At 41.4% G+C, this 15,955-nt stretch overlaps 1 protein-coding gene across 6 annotated transcripts in view; it reads right to left on the reverse strand.

The window, feature by feature from the left end:
• Window positions 1–251: 251 nt before the first annotated feature.
• The window catches only part of LOC113029860 (NACHT, LRR and PYD domains-containing protein 12-like), a 153,558-nt gene continuing 137,854 nt past the window's right edge, over window positions 252–15,955 (reverse strand). For all 6 annotated transcript variants that reach the window (XM_080299531.1, XM_080299534.1, XM_080299533.1 and 3 more), the window contains 5 exons: window positions 14,232–14,405; window positions 13,248–13,415; window positions 7,165–7,338; window positions 1,867–1,913; window positions 252–1,718 (listed from right to left, as the gene is read on the reverse strand). In XM_080299531.1, coding sequence (XP_080155657.1) covers window positions 1,183–1,718; window positions 1,867–1,913; window positions 7,165–7,338; window positions 13,248–13,415; window positions 14,232–14,405 — 1,099 coding nt within the window. In that variant the 3' untranslated portion in view covers window positions 252–1,182. The remainder of the gene's footprint in view (window positions 1,719–1,866; window positions 1,914–7,164; window positions 7,339–13,247; window positions 13,416–14,231; window positions 14,406–15,955) is intronic.

Consider the following 15,955-nt stretch of genomic DNA (forward strand, 5'->3'; position numbering starts at 1 on the left):
TGTTTTTAATATAAAATGGTCAAAGTCCCTCTTTTTGCTTCTCCCCTCACCTGTGGATGGGCGGTGCTGTTACCGTGGTGACAGCTTGGATGTGTTTCAGTCCTGCCTGGTTATCACTGCAGGAATCTGTCACATTTATTACAGGTAATAACTCTGATTTTTCTGTGTATTATGAACTAAATGTATCCTGATACACACAGAGATGGATGAGCAGAGGTCACATGATGAAAGAACAAACATGGAGTCTTTGATTGATTTAGATATTTATTGATGAATGCAAACAAACCTGACACTGAACCATCGTCCAGCAGAACAAACCTGATCACATGACCTGCTGACCCAAACAGTGCAAAGCTCCATGGCAACAACAACAAACAGCCTCACATATGTTAACAGAGGCTGTTAGAAGCACAGAGTCTTTACAGTCTTTCTCCTGTTTGGACACAGATCTCTGCACATCTTCATCACAGTTACTCACAGACGTGCAGAGTGTGTGGATATCAAAGCTAAGTTTCCACCATGTTTGTAGTCTGTACTGGGACTCATGGAGCATCTCTCTATGAGCACTCAGTGCGTCCCAGTTTAACCAGCAGCCTTCACACCACACATCACACAGACATGGAAACTTCAAACCTCAGACTGAAGACACCATCAGAAATAAACAGATTGTGATGAAGATGAAGAACTGGAACAGTTTGCTGTGGTTTCTTCTGTTCCTGTCAGAAATAAGAGTCTGGCAGCACTTTGCTCTCCTTCCACATGTTTAAGGAGGAAGTGAAGAAGAGCGAGTGAGTCGTCTTCCTCTGTGGGCCCAACATCAGGCAGCAGCCACGGATTTTTAAAAACCCAGCACACTGCTTCAGAAACACTGAGTCAGGTGACCAGAGTCATGTGATCAGTGAGGTCTTCACTCAGGACGTCACTGCTTCAGGACCTGATTCAGAGGTTTATAAGGACGTGGATCATTGGTGCTGATGTTGTGTGAGAGCTGGTGAAAGGACTGAAAGGACTGAAGAGGAAGAAGTTTACAAGGAATCATTTAGAAGAGTTTCAAACATCAACTGATTGAATCCATGAATCTGAAAACGTGTTTGTGAGTGAAAGAGACAGACATGTACAGACTGAACTATCTGTTCAACAGTCAGAGTGTTTCTGTAACAGGAGACACTCTTTACACTCCACTCAGCACAGGGACACTGAGTCACCAGATGAATAGAATGTAAACCCAGGATAAAGAGTTTGAGTGAATGTGGTGTTGAAGGTGTGGAGGTGGATCAGAGAGTCAGAGGAGACTCTGTAGAAGGACAGAGTGCCAGCAGGACAGTCCACATACACTGCTGCTCTGTTAGAGACAGAGGAGGAGGAGGAGGAGGAGGAGATGGATGTTAGTCTGTTATTGTGCCTGACAGAATGAGGACCATCATCAGAGCACCTCAGACTCCAGGACTGATCATTGTATCCAAACACACAGTCTTCACCGTCTCCTTTCCTTCTGATGCTTCTGTAACTCACTGATATATCAACCTCTCCTCTCCACTCGACCTCCCAGTAACAGCGACCAGTCAGACCATCTCTACACAGCAGCTGATGACAAAAAAATCTGTCTGGATGATCAGGATATGACTGAACCTCCTCCACACGTGTCACCTTCCTGTTGTTGTCAGACAGTTGGAGCTCTGTGTGCACTGTGTTTGTGTCGATTGTGAGTTGACAGGAATCTGATGGAGAGAACAAACACAATCCAGCTGCAGTTATTGATCCATCATCTGTTCATTGATTGACACTTTGATGATGACTCCTGACATGATGAAGATGGTTGAATGTGTGCTGCTTTGTTTTCATGAATCCCATTAAAAACACACTTACACTTCCTCAGACCTGGTCTCAACCATCGGACTCCAGCAGGCTCCACCCTGAAAGGAGGAGGGGGGTCAGAGCAGCACAGTCAGCATGCACACATGGACATTACATGGCTCTCACACACACACTGTTACACACTGAGCTCAAAGCTCGGCTCCACTGTTTTATTCAAAGAAATCTACATTTATTTATCAGCACATTTAAAAACAGCTTGAGCCAAAGTGCTGCACAGAGTAGAGAGAAAATAGGAAACATACACAGTAATGACTATAAAGACTGGTCAGGATTGAAAGCTACAGAGTACAAATGTGTTTCCAACCGGCTTTTAAAAATGTCCAGTGTTGGTGACGACCTGATGTGAAGGGCGACTGTTCCAGAGTTTGGCTGCAGCCATCGATAAAGCTCACCTCTGTTTTTACGTCTAGTTCTGGTCAGAAGCTGCTTATCTGCAGACCTGAGGGCTCCACTTGGATTCTTTTGTTAAAGAGAGATAAGATGGAGCCAATCCATTCACAGATTTAAAGACAACCAGATCTGGAAGTGGATTCTACCACGTACTGGTAACCAGTGGAAAAAGCTGGTGATGGGTCGTCTAGCACAGACCCACCGCTGGAACCAGACAATTGATGAGGGAGAGAACTGTGACAGCGCCGTTCCTTCACTTGACCTCAGTCGCTCTCGTCTGCTCCCTCGTAACACTGCTCTTTATTGAGCTTACATGAATATGCAGAAGTTCATTATGACGTCTTACACAGGTATGAACAAAGAGTACCAGTCTGTGCATAGTGTAGGTGTGTGTTCCAGATGTGACCCTGTGACCCCAAAGCTGGTGCTAAGAGTCCAGCGGTCCCCCCAACAAAGGGCTCTTATACTTATCCAGACACAGAGTAGGTGTCCTCCTATACCATAAATCAGCAAGAGAGGGTACGACCTCTCTCATGGCCCCAAGTGGTGTGTGCATGCCAGAGCACTCTGGAAGGCACACACAGTCTTTACAGACTGCTAAGGATCAAACCTCTATCATTATGCAATCAATTATAAAACTCTAAGCATATATCAGTAAATATTTCTAAGCATAAATGACAATCAACACTATAAACCTTACAGCTGGTTTTCATAACAGAATTTATTTGTTTCTCAAATGAGAAAGAGCTATCGAGAAACACTCCTAAATCTTTAGTTCTGAACTTTTCCAGTGGGCCAAGGTCAACATTATCTGCTAATGCTAAATAGACTGTCATTATTAACTAATGCTAATTTGACGTGAATTAGCATTATCCACTAATGTTAACATTTATTTTTTAACAATGTGAGGAGTTAATGCTAAGTATGCTGCCATTAGTGGCTACTTCTAATTAGTGGTGAATAATTATTACCAGCTAATGCTAATATCGTTTTCCCTTCCCTTTTAACAATGTTTACAGCTAGTTCTAGGTTGGCTGATGTTAGCTGCTAATGCTAATTTGATGTGAGTTAGCGTTATATTAGTGAGGAATTAATGCTAAGTAGACTGCCATTAGTGGCTAATGCTAATTTTAGATGAATAGGAATTGGCAGCTAATCCTAATACCATATTTTCTTGCTTTATAACAATGTGACCAGCTAATGCTAAGTAGGTTGCCGTAATGAGCTAATACTAATTTGAGGTGTATTAGCATTATCCGCTTATGCTAACAATGTTTTTTCTTACTCTTTAACAATACGAGTAACTAATGTGAACACTTTTTTTATTCAAATTTGAGTTTTCCCCTGCGATTTGAAGAGTTAATGCTAAATAGGATGCCATTAGTGGCTAGTTCTAATTTAAGATGAAAAAGCATTAGAAGCTAATGCTAATACCGTATTTTCTTGCTTTAAATCAATATCAGTAGTTAATGCTAGGTACGTAGCCATAATTAGCTAATGCTAATTTAGGTGAATAAGCATTATCCACTAATGCTAACAATGTTTTTGCCAACTCTTTTCCCTTGAATTAAAACAATATGAGCAGTTTATGCTAAGAAGGCGGCCATTATTAGGTAATGCTAATTTGATGTTTGTTAGCATTATCCGCTACTGCTAGCAATGTTTTGTCTTACTTCTTATTACTTTTTAACAATATCAGCAGCTAATGCTAACACTACTTTTATTTCAGTTAAGCCAATTTAGCATTACTTAACTGAATTTAGCATTAAGAAGTTTATGCTAAATAGGCTACTATTAGTGGCTAATGCTAATTTTAGATAAATATGCAACTAATGCTAATACCATATTGTCTTGATTTCTAACAATGTGAGCAGCTAATGCTAAGTACTTTGCCGTTATTAGGTAATACTAATTAATCCGCTAATGCTAACAATGTTTTTCTTACATTTTAACAATATGAGTAGCTAATGCTTATACTATTTTTCCTTCCATTTTAACAATGTGATGTGTGTTACCGTTAATAACTATTGCTAATTTGATGTGAATTAGCATTACCAGATAATGCTAACTATTTTCCTTTGCATTATAATGATGTAAGGATTTAATGCCAAGTAGACTGCCATTACTAGCTAATGCTAATTTGACGCGAATTTTACTAACTCTAATGTAATGCTAACTCTTTTCCCTTGCATTATAACAATGTGAGCAGCTAATGCTAAGAATGCTGCTGTTATTAGCTAATGCTAATTTGATGCGAGTTAGCATTGTATTAGTGAGGAGTTAATGTTATGTAGACTGCCACTAGTGGCTAATGCTAATTTTAGCTGAATAGGAAATTAGCCGAATAGGAAATTCAGCTAAAATTAGCAGCTAATGCTAATACCATATTTTATTGCTTGATAACCAGCTAATGCAAAGCAGATTGCCGTTATTACCTAATACTAATTTGAGGTGAATTAGCATTATCCGCTTATGCTAACAATATTTTTTCTTACTTTTTAACAATACGCCATTAGTGGCTAATTCTAATTTGAGATGAAAAACCATTAATAGCTAATGTTCATACTGTTTGCTTTGTAAGAATGACAGAAGGTGATGTGAATTAGCATTATCCGATAATGGTAACTCTTTTCCCCTGCATTATAATGATGTCAGGAGTCAATGCTAAGTAGGCTGCCATTAGCAGCTAAAGGTAATTTGAGGTGAATAAGCACTAGTAGCTAATGCCAATACCATTTTCTCTTGTGTTATAATGATGTGACCTTAATGCTAAATAGGCTGCCATGAGTAACTCTTTTCCCTTGCATTGTAATGATGTAAAGGGTCTATGCTAAGTAGGCTCCTATTAGCAGCTAAAGCTAATTTGAGGTGAATAAACATTAGTAGCTAACGCTATTACCCTTTTTTCTTGTGTTCTAATAATGTGAGACGTTAATATTGTTCCCAAACAACAGAATGAGAATGAAATATTGATTCTAACAGGGCCCATAAACAGCATTAGCTTAGCAGCATTAGCTTATCAGAGTTTCTATGATGGTCACACAAATCCTTAGCAGAGCAAAGTGGCCTACTTAGCAATAGCTGCTCAAGTTGTAGAAAGCAAGGGAAAACAGTATTAGCATTAGCTGCTAAATGTGCACTTGAGAACAAATTTATTGTAAATTCAGCTGTGAATGTAGAGTTTAAGCTTCCATTTCCAAATGTTAGTTGCTCCTGTCTGCGTCTTTGTCACACACACAGACTGAAATGATTCACAGCCTTGTTTCATCCTTCTGTCACTGTGGACATACAGCATGGGAAACATACACATGGCTTACACTTTATTAGGTACACAGTGGCATCTATCTCAGGTACACCTGTGACCTAAATGATCCTGCAAACAGACTCCTTGGAGACCCCCTACATAAATATCTATGTACTTAGTGTGTCTGTGCGTGAAAATATTCCTTATGTGTGATTGTTCGTGTCTCATCTGCAGGAAACAAACAGGAAGTGAAGGACAGGAAATGTTTCCAGCTCTTCCTCCTCTATCAGAGGACACTCTCCATACCTGAGAGTGTCCAGTCTCCAGCCTTGATCCTTCAGTCCAGCCGACAGCCAGTGTTGCCAACTTAGCGACTTTGTCGCTATATTTAGCGAGTTTTCAGACCCCTTAGCGACTTTTTTTCCAAAGAAAGTCGCTAAAAAAAGACGAAAGCGCGTATCGCTTTTACTCTCAACAAGCAGCGGGTGCTGTAACGCAGTCAGTTCTTCTTTTACTCTTATGCTGTTTTGTGGATCACAAGGTTTAAAACTACTTATAAACACACACACACAAAGTAACTCCACCAGAGCGCCTATTTCGGGTCACTTTTGCCGGTCCAAGCCCGGGTAAAGGAGCAGGGTTGGAATTGTGACATTAAAAAAAAAACAATAATTGCAAAAAGAAATTTAATTTGTAGTTCTAAATAAACTCTAAATACATTTAGGACGTTTTTAACTCACTTTATGTCTCTTCCACGATGTTATTATTACTGGTGGTGGTCAGAGGGCCCGGTGGCGCCTGTGTCCGGCAGCCTCGCCTCTGTCAGTGCGCCCCAGGGCAGCTGTGGCTACAATGTAGCTTGCTATTGCCAGTGTGTGAATGTGTGTGTGAATGGGTGAATGACTGAATGTAGTGTAAAGTGCTTTGGGGTCCTATGGACTAGAAAAGCGCTATACAAATGCAGGCCATTTACCATTTACCATATTTCTCTCTCCAACAACGTAGGTTACAATTAGATTAGCATGATCAATTATGCAAATTAAGCGATGACGTCATTTAGCGACTTCTAGCGACTTTTAGGACAGCCAATAGCGATTTTCCTTACTGAGGAGTTGGCAACACTGAGTGTTAACTGCTCTGATTAGCACAGTTCGCAGCTAATACTAACTTGATGTGAATTTTCATTATCTGCTAACGCTAACATCATTTCCCCTTCCTTTTTAACTATGTGAATAGCTAACACTTATGCCCTTTTGCCTTGCATTATAACTATGTAAGGAGTTAATGCTAAGGATTAACTCCTCACTATTAGCGACTAATGCTAATTTAAGGTGAAAATTCATTAGGACCTAATGCCAATACCGTTATGCCTAGCTTTAATACAATGTGAGCAGCAAATGTTAAGTAGGCAGCCGTTAGCGCCTACTGATAAATTAAGGTGAAAACCCATTAGCAGCCAATGCTAATACAGTAAGTAGGTCACCGTCACAGAAACTGCTAATTTAATGTGAATTAGTATTATCCGCTAATGCTGACACGGTTTTCCTTTGGTTTCAAACAATGTGAGCAACTAATCTTAAGTATTCTTAGCAGCTAATGCCAATACGGTTATGTGTTTCCAGCTCTTCCTCCTCTATCAGACATTCTCTCCATACCTGAGAGTTTCCAGTCTCCAGCCTGGATCCTTCAGTCCATCATCCAGCAGCTTCATTCCTGAATCACCTGGATGATTATAGCGCAGGTCCAGCTCTCTCAGGTGGGAGGGGTTGTAGCTCAGAGCTGAGGCCAGAGAAGTACAGCCTTCCTCTGTGATCAGACAGCCTGACAGACTGCAGACACACAAAACATCTCAAGCTGTTTAACAGAGTAAGGTAACAGCCTCCAATATCAGAGTGAAAGCCCCAAACATCAGACAATCCACTGTGAGCAGCACTTGGTGATGGTGGGAAGAAGAACTCCCTTTGACACAAAGATCCTCCCAGTGAAAACAGGCTCCAGGAGGAGCATCTACCATGACTGGTTGCAGGGTGAGGGGAAAGAGAAGAGATGAGCTCAGAGAGACAAGAACAAAACACAAACTAAGGAGAGACAAGACAAAAGTTAAGGACATGTAGTAGTGACATATAAAAGCATCAGGAGTGAAAAGAGGGGAGAAGAAAGCAGAGCATCATGGGAAGTCCACCAACAGCCTGAGCCTATAGCAGCATAACTAAGGGATGGTTCAGGGTCACCTGATCCAGCTCGAACTATAAGCTTTATCAAAAAGGAAAGTTTGAAGCTGATCTTCAAAGTAGAGAGGGTGTCTGTCTCCTGAACTCAAACTGGGAGCTTCTGCCACACCCAGTCCAACATAGCCAGGCTTTCTTTGCTGCTTTGACAAAACCTCAAATCCCAGTCAGAGACGATGAGCATCATCACAGTGATGATCATTTCTCTGTAACCCAGGCTTCCTGCTTCAGGATCTGTGCATGCTCACAGAACAAGGAGACCTTTAAACATCATTTCACTAAATGGATGGACTGAGCTCAGCCTACAGATGAACTGGTGCCAGAGATCATAAAGAACATCAGTCAAATTCAACACTTTAATGGAAATATGAGATTAATGCTGCAGACAATCATGAACCTGCTGAATTCATGAACATCAAGAATGCAGCGAGTGGTAAAATAAAGATCTGACCTCAGTGTGCTCAGTGTTCCTGTCTATTCCTCACATATTCCTAACATGATAGCTGCACTTTAGAGCTCTAAAACTGGAACTGACACATGTTTAAACTCTACATGTCACTCAGTACATTCAGCTCTGACACTCGCCCACAGTCCAACAAAGGAAACATGGAGATCACACCAGTTTGTCACCAAAGTCTAATTTGGAAGAAGAACACATGAGCTGTAGAAAAAGAAGAGACTACGAAAGCCACGGCGTTACACCGTGCACCAGCTGTTGGTCTCTCAGGAGACTACTGGGCGTGGCTGGGTAACCATGGTTACCTGGGAGTTACAGTACATGATATTAATGAAGAGTGGGCGCTGCGTTCTATAGCAAACAATTTGTTATGAGGTAATCAGCTGATCTTAGTTTAACCGGAAGCCCTTCACAATAATTGCAAAGCCTTTATTTTGTCCAACTACCATCAGTTCGTCTGTACTGATGGTAACTTAAAGTCACACTAATGCCGTTCAGTTTGTATAGTTTATGTAGTAGAAGTATACTACAGTACTCTGATCACTGATAGGATAGTAGGGGTGGGTATTATTCGCTTGCTTGTTCTGCATAAGTCTACCGTTATTTACAGGCTGTCGGCCGCTGTTTTTTTTTTTTCCTTTTACTTACTTCTGAAAAGAAAACCTAATTTCTGCCGTTCAATACTGAACAAATTTAAACTTTTTAAAATTATGCAAAATGCAAAACCCTTAGCCGTGTCTCTAATAAAACCGCTGTAACGTCAGAGGTAATGTTCATATGTTGATTAATGGTTTTCTTTCGTTTTTGATGTACTGCAGAATATTTTTATAAAATCCCAGGCCAGGAAAATCACTTTCATTTTTTTCTGTGTTTTATCTTCAGCTACTTTATGTTAGCTATACTGACGTATGGAGCTAACTGGATATGTAACTTATCTATTCATCTTATTTGTCGTGAATCAGACACACCAGTGTTATCCCTGATATCTCCACTACATTTAATCGTCCTTCAGCCTGTGGCTGCAGTTAGCTGGTCTGCTAGTTAGCCGGTGTGCTAGTTAGCCGCTGCGCTATTTAGCTACTGTGCTAGTTAGCCGGTTCGCTAGTCAACTGGTGTGTTAGTTAGCTGGTGTACTAGTTAGACGGTTCGGTAGTCAGCTGGTCTGCTAGTCAGCTGGTGTGCTAGTTAGCCAATGTGCTAGTTAGCCGGTTCACTAGTCAGCTGGTCTGCTACTTAGCTGGCTTGCTAGATAGCCGGTGTGCTAGTCAGCTGGGATCTAACTCACTAGAACATTTGATGCTAAACTGTCTAAACTGTGTGAGCAGCTTTTGTGGCTGCTCTGTGTTACTCTCTAGCCTCTCTTTAACTCAGTCCTCTCAGTTTTTTCCTTCTTACAAAATAGAAAACCTTCTTTTTCAGCTTCTCCACACCTGAGCTGTGGCTAAGCTACCAGCATGCAGCATGTTGAGTGTGTCTTACTCAATAGTTACACCTGTCACACAGCACAGACTAACAACACTCCACATGTTCACCACTAGGAGGCGCTAAAATACCACATACAGTGAGATTATCACTAAATGTCTGCTGTGTCTGACGGTGACTTGGGTTTTTACTAACTGGCTACATGAGCAGGATTAGCTGCAGCTCCATCTTTGTAAAAGAGACTCATCAGCAGATTAGAAGCAAACAGAAACATTTCTACTTTTTCTGCAGCACCAGCTGAATGCATGGAGCCTAAACTCCTTTACAGCTGGGCCTCATTCACTGACATTAGTCAGATATGACTGAATCTATATCACACTTAAAGCTTTCTGTAAATGAAAGAATCAGTGAAAACGAGGCACTTCAGTCGATTTTAAACACAAACTCTGAACATAACCTGATCCAGACCAGGTTATGGGTTCAGCATCAGTAACCACGGTGATGTAGCCAGGTAGACACCGAGCTAGGACAGAGACAGATAAACATTTATGCTCACAATCACTCCAGTTAACCCAGCATGCATGTTTCTGGACTGTGGGAGGAAGCAGAGAACCTGAAGACAACCTACACAGGCCACACTATCACCTGTTAGGTTTTGTATTGTTGATTGTCATTTATGCTTAGAAATATCTACTTATATATGCTTAGAGTTTTGTAATTAGTTGTAGATTGGTAGAGGTTTGATCCTTGATAGTCTGCAAACTTTGTGTGCATTAGAGAGCACTCTGGGAGCACGAGAGAGGTGGTACCTTGTCTTATTGTTTTATGGTAGGATGAACGTAGCTTTATCTGTCTTAGTCTAAGTGCCTTTGGTTTGATGAACTGCTGGAGACCAGCAGGTTTAGGGAAGTCTTTATGGGGTCACACACACACACACACACACACACACACACACACACACACACACACACACACACACACACACACACACACACACACACACACACACACACACACACACACACACACACACACACACACACACACACACACACACACACACACTCAGTATTCTTTGTTCACATGTATACCTATGTAAGATGTTATATGTTAATGACCCTATGCATATTCATGTCACCACAATAAAAGGAGTGCTGTGGGGAGCCTGGCTGAGAGTCTTTTTTTTTTGCCTGTCCCGTTTGGCTCTTTTGCATCAGAATTGTTGTCTAAAGGCAAAGAAAGATGCCCAACGGATTTACTTTACCAAACTGACCATCCCAGCCTTGCCATAATGGTCCATTTGATTCACCTTTTATTGTTTATTTTATTTTCACTTGCTGAATACGGGACAGACTTGACTGGAGAAAGAAGGAGAGAAAGAAAGAAAGAGCTGAGAAGAGGGACGGGGGAGAAGGGCAAAAAACAAAAACCAACAGAACGGGCAGAGAAAAAAATGCATCTATCGATCACCTGGATCACCTGTTGAGAAAGAAAAAAGAAAACAAGCAGAAGAGAACAAGAGTAATAGAATAAACAACATCACAATGATATATGGGAATATGACAGTAAATACTAAATGTTAAACATTATTGTGCAGCACATAAGATCAACAGAACACAGTGTGCTTTGAGGTAGGAGCCAAAAAGGTGTAGTTTGTGGGTGTGATCACCCGTGTGTACACCTGTGAGCATGGACGCGCTTGTTTTTAAAAGGTTCCTTCATGTAATGATCTGCTAGAGGGTGTGGGGGGGCCACAGCCCCGTCCTCCAGGGCATGAAGCAGGTATGGAGGAGATCCCAGAGTAACAGCCAAACAGGAGGATCTACTGGCGAGCACTGCTTAGCCTTGCACGCCTTCTTATTTTAAACTTGATCTGGACTTCATTGCAAACTGTTTGTGCAGGATATGAATGACAGGATTTTGTTTTTCTACAAGAGTTAGTAAAAACATCTCCAGTGTGATCCAATCTTCTTGCCAAACATCTGCAGCTTGGCAGTGTATACAGCGCCATAATGACCAGACCTGATTCTTTTGAAAACATCTTTCCACAGGTCTCCACTTCATCAGACATCACCTAGACTCAGAGCTGGATGAGGCCAGCACAAACAGCAGCCTAACCGACGAAGATGATGGATCCATGGGGTCAGCAAAGCCAGAAGCAGGGCTGGAGAGGTACCTTTCATGTCACTGGAGGTGTGGATCTATTGCATGGCGTTCCTCACATCAAGAAGCTGTCGATCAAAATCAACACAGCTCTGCATCTGGAGCTTGTGAAGGACGTCTCAGTCATGCAGGACTCCTGTTCACTGCTGAACAGTTACAGCTTCACAGAAAGAACCTTGAGAGCAAACTGCTGCTGAAGCTGAACCATCTCCTCAGTGAGTGAAGAAAGGGCACATTTAAATATGCAGAAATAGATGCACACCCATACAACTTATGGTAACCTGAGCTGCCTTGTATGAACACATGTTGAAGATGCCTCGTTCTGCTTTCTCTGAGGCTGCTGTGCCATTTGGAGCAAAGATGAATATAAAGTTTACAGCATATCTTGTCACTGGAAATTGTTTGCACTGTTTATATGTTTATATTATTTACTGCAGGTTTTGGTGAAAAAAGCTTCATGTTGTGAAAAACTGAAACCTGGACATTAGAATTGTTGTGCCTTATTTTGTTGATGTTTTTACAAATATTCCTGTTGAAAATACTAAAGTTTGTATATTTATTTATGTTTGTCTGATAGCTTTTATTTATAAAATAAATCGGACATTTCAAACAGTTACTCCCTACTTGAGTAGTCTTTTCACCAAGTACTTTTTTACTCTTACTTGAGTAACTTTTTTGACGACTACTTTTCACTTTTACTTGAGTAATAATATTTTAAAGTAATGCTACTTTTACTTGAGTACAATTTTTGGCTACTCGACCCACCTCTGGTTAAGTGTCCTGTGGCACTCAGTGATGATGGTGCTGTGGCCCCACCACCTCCACCTCTTTGTAAAGGAACTAACTGTAATCTGAAGCTTCTAATGGAACTAAGACTTCCTCCACTAGGTGGCAGTGTCTGATGAGAAAGTGTTAGTGGAGCTGGCCTGGAGTCAGAAACAGGAAGATGCAGGATTTGGGCTGAAATGGGGAAAAGTGGTTCGCACTAGTGCCTGAAAGCAAGAAGGTTGTAGGTTGAAGCTTGTTGGCCTTTCTGTGGAGGCTGGATGTTCTCCCACAGTCCAATGAAATGCTGCTTCGGTTCATTGGTGCTTCTACATTGGCCGTAGGTGTGGATGTGAGAGAGTGCTTCTCTGTCTGCTGGCCCTGTGATGGACTCACCTGTGCAGGTGGACCACGCCTCTTGCCCTATGACAGCTGGGGCACAGGCTGCAGCCCTGTGAGCCTAAGCTGAATAAACAGTTAGCAAAAATGATCCATAGATGGCCTGAAATCCCCCAGTTAGCAGTTTGGTAGATAGCTATGACATGCTGATCCCATCCAGCAGCTGGATTCTACCTGTAAGCTGATCCCTGCTGAGCCAAAGCACTTTTTCATATACAAATTACAACCTTTAATAGAAACCTGTCGGTCAGCATCTTGTTAGCCTGCTGTTTATTGTTAGCACAACTAAAATGTGGTGACTGACCCCAGAATTTGAAGTCGACATTCTGGACTCTTCAGAAAACCCCACAGTGGCTTCACTCCTGAATCCTGCAGGTCGTTTCCACTCAGGTGCAGCTCCGTCAGATGGGAGGGGTTGGAGCTCAGTGCTGAGACAAAAGCGCTGATCTCTGACAGACTGCAGTTGACCAGTCTGAATAAAGAATGAAAGATGTAAGTTTACTAGACGAAGTGAGCTTGTAATCATCCAGTGTTTCATCATCTGCTCAGAGCTGAAGGAGGTTCAGAATGTAGACCTTCTCATTAATCGGTAACACGATAGTGTTTCAGGGCCACTGAACAGAAACAACAACATCTAGGGGATTGGTCAGGGGTGGAAAACTCTGAGGAAAGTTGTAAAGAAACTATCTTAACTCTTGTGATCAAGTCATACAAAATGTTATCTCCAACACCTTTTTCAGATTGTGACGTAAAGGACCCATGGCACAGCTTTGCATGCACTTGAATGTTTATCAGGTGGTTTAAGGGACCCCAGCTAGGCAGCTTTCGACTGTTTTAAAGTCTCTTTGTGCTGGTTTACATCTTTGGTAAATGGACTTGTTTTTATATAGAGCTTTTTATACTCCAGCTGAGCGCTCAAAGCATATTTATACAACTTGCCTCATTCACTGACTCATCAAAGCACCTTTTTTCTATGCTTGTCCTACACAAGTGCTTTTTATCTAACATTCACACACATTCATACTCCGATGGATGCATCTTGCCCAACATTAGGTATGCAAACTGGAGCAGACGGGCATCGAACCACCACCCCTCTGATTGGTAGCTGCTCTACCTCCTGACACCTGAGCCTAGGAGCTTTGCTTTCTATTGTCAGGTTTGTGTTCACACCGAAATAGTAAGAGAAAGATCGTGTGTGTCCTCATTAGTGTAGGGTTTATGTTGGTGTGTGGGACTGTAGCCTGTTAAATGTAATTATGAGAAAGTGCCGCTGTTACTCTATACTGACCTCAGGATGTTCAATCTACAGTCTGGACTCTCTAGGAAAAGACTGAGCTGCTTCATATGCAAAGCCCCCAGGTTGTTTTCACCCAGGTCCAGATGTGTCAGGTGGGAGGGGTTGGTCTTCAGAGCCGCAACCAGATCACCACAGATGGTTTCTGACAAACTGCATCCACACAATCTGAATAAAGAACAAAACATGAAGATAAATTCCTAATTCGTTCACATCTGTACTCATCAGGGAGATTCTCTCAAACATGATCAGACACACTCATTATTCTGTTGTTGTAAAACAAGGTCAAAGTCGAGATAAACTTTATTATTCCCGGGGGGCAGTTTGCCTCGCAGCCAGCAGCAAGTCACCTTCACACCACACAAACCGCCAACAACACAGAATCACGTAAAAGAATTGAAAAAGTTAGTAGAACTTAAATCTATTTGTTCATCGTCACATCAGTCTGCTGCTGACATCAAGTCAAATCAAAGCTTAGATACAAACAGCAGGCAGCTCAGACACGAAACATACTCCAAACAGCTGAACACATGATCTAATATTAGAGTAATCACAATGTGTTTGTCTTCTAGAACAAAAAGGTTTGACTCAGTCTGAATAAAGAAAATATAGTCTCACTAAAAATCTAATCAAATGTTTTCCTTTAATCTCTGTTTTAAAGAAAGTCAGAGATTTGTGACTTCATCACAGTCCTGCTTAATCTCACTGCTAACTTTAACTCAGTAGATCTGGACATCTTAAGACTTCATGATCCAGTTAGTTTAACAGATAAGGTTGTAGACTGGTTTCCATTATACCCAAAGGGGAGACATTTCTAAGTTTCAACAAGTAGTTTTAGATGTAATGAAAAACACAATGAGGGTTCCTTAAGGTCTTTTGGTCAGTTACTGTTTAACTTCTATTTGTTTCTGCTTGTTGCTAGTTGTTAAATGTAATGCGATCATAAAGAATCAACATGATCTGCCACTTAAATGAAGAGGATACACAGTGATACTTGTGACTTTCCTCTAACAATCCAACTCCTTCTTAGGAAATAAGGTGCACTGATAACAGCTGATGGAGCTCAGGAAACAAAAACGTGTTGTCTGTCCAAAAGGTTAGAGACAGAAACTTTGTTCATATCATCCCTGTCTCTGAAACAAGTCTTTAATAATCATATTGAAATGGTTACCAGAACTGCTTTCTGCCATGGAAAATATATCAATGCGTTTACACTGAGCAGGTAAGAGTACTGTAAAGCTCTACTTGCATGAATAACATTTTTGTTGTTGATTTTGTTCAATTATGTTCAGCTTCTGCTTCAGAGATATTCTCTGAAATGTTTCCCGCACTGTTGGACAAACCTTTCAGAGTTTTCTTGATAAAGCAGATATCCTGGGGAGCTCTGTATCAGAGGGAGCTGGAGGAACAAACAGATCCTGGATCAGTTTAAACTGTTAAAGGCTGCTCCTCAGGAGCTCGACCGCTCTACACTCTCAACACTGAACATCCAGAGGTGGTAATTTAAGTGCTGAGGGCCAAACTGCTCCAGTAACAGACTCTCAGTGTTGGACTGAAACTGCAGGACAAATGCAGACTTACTGTGCTGCTGCTGTTTGTACATCAGAATTAATTAACATCATCGTTAATGTTGTTTCAGGACCATCATGAAACTGACCAATCACCTAGCTCTGATGTCATGGTTTGGCCAAAGGAAGCAGTAGGAGAAGTTGGCCTTC

The sequence above is a fragment of the Astatotilapia calliptera genome, chromosome 3 (genome assembly GCF_964374335.1).
Source record: "Astatotilapia calliptera chromosome 3, fAstCal68.1, whole genome shotgun sequence".
NCBI classification, from domain to species: Eukaryota; Metazoa; Chordata; class Actinopteri; order Cichliformes; family Cichlidae; genus Astatotilapia; species Astatotilapia calliptera.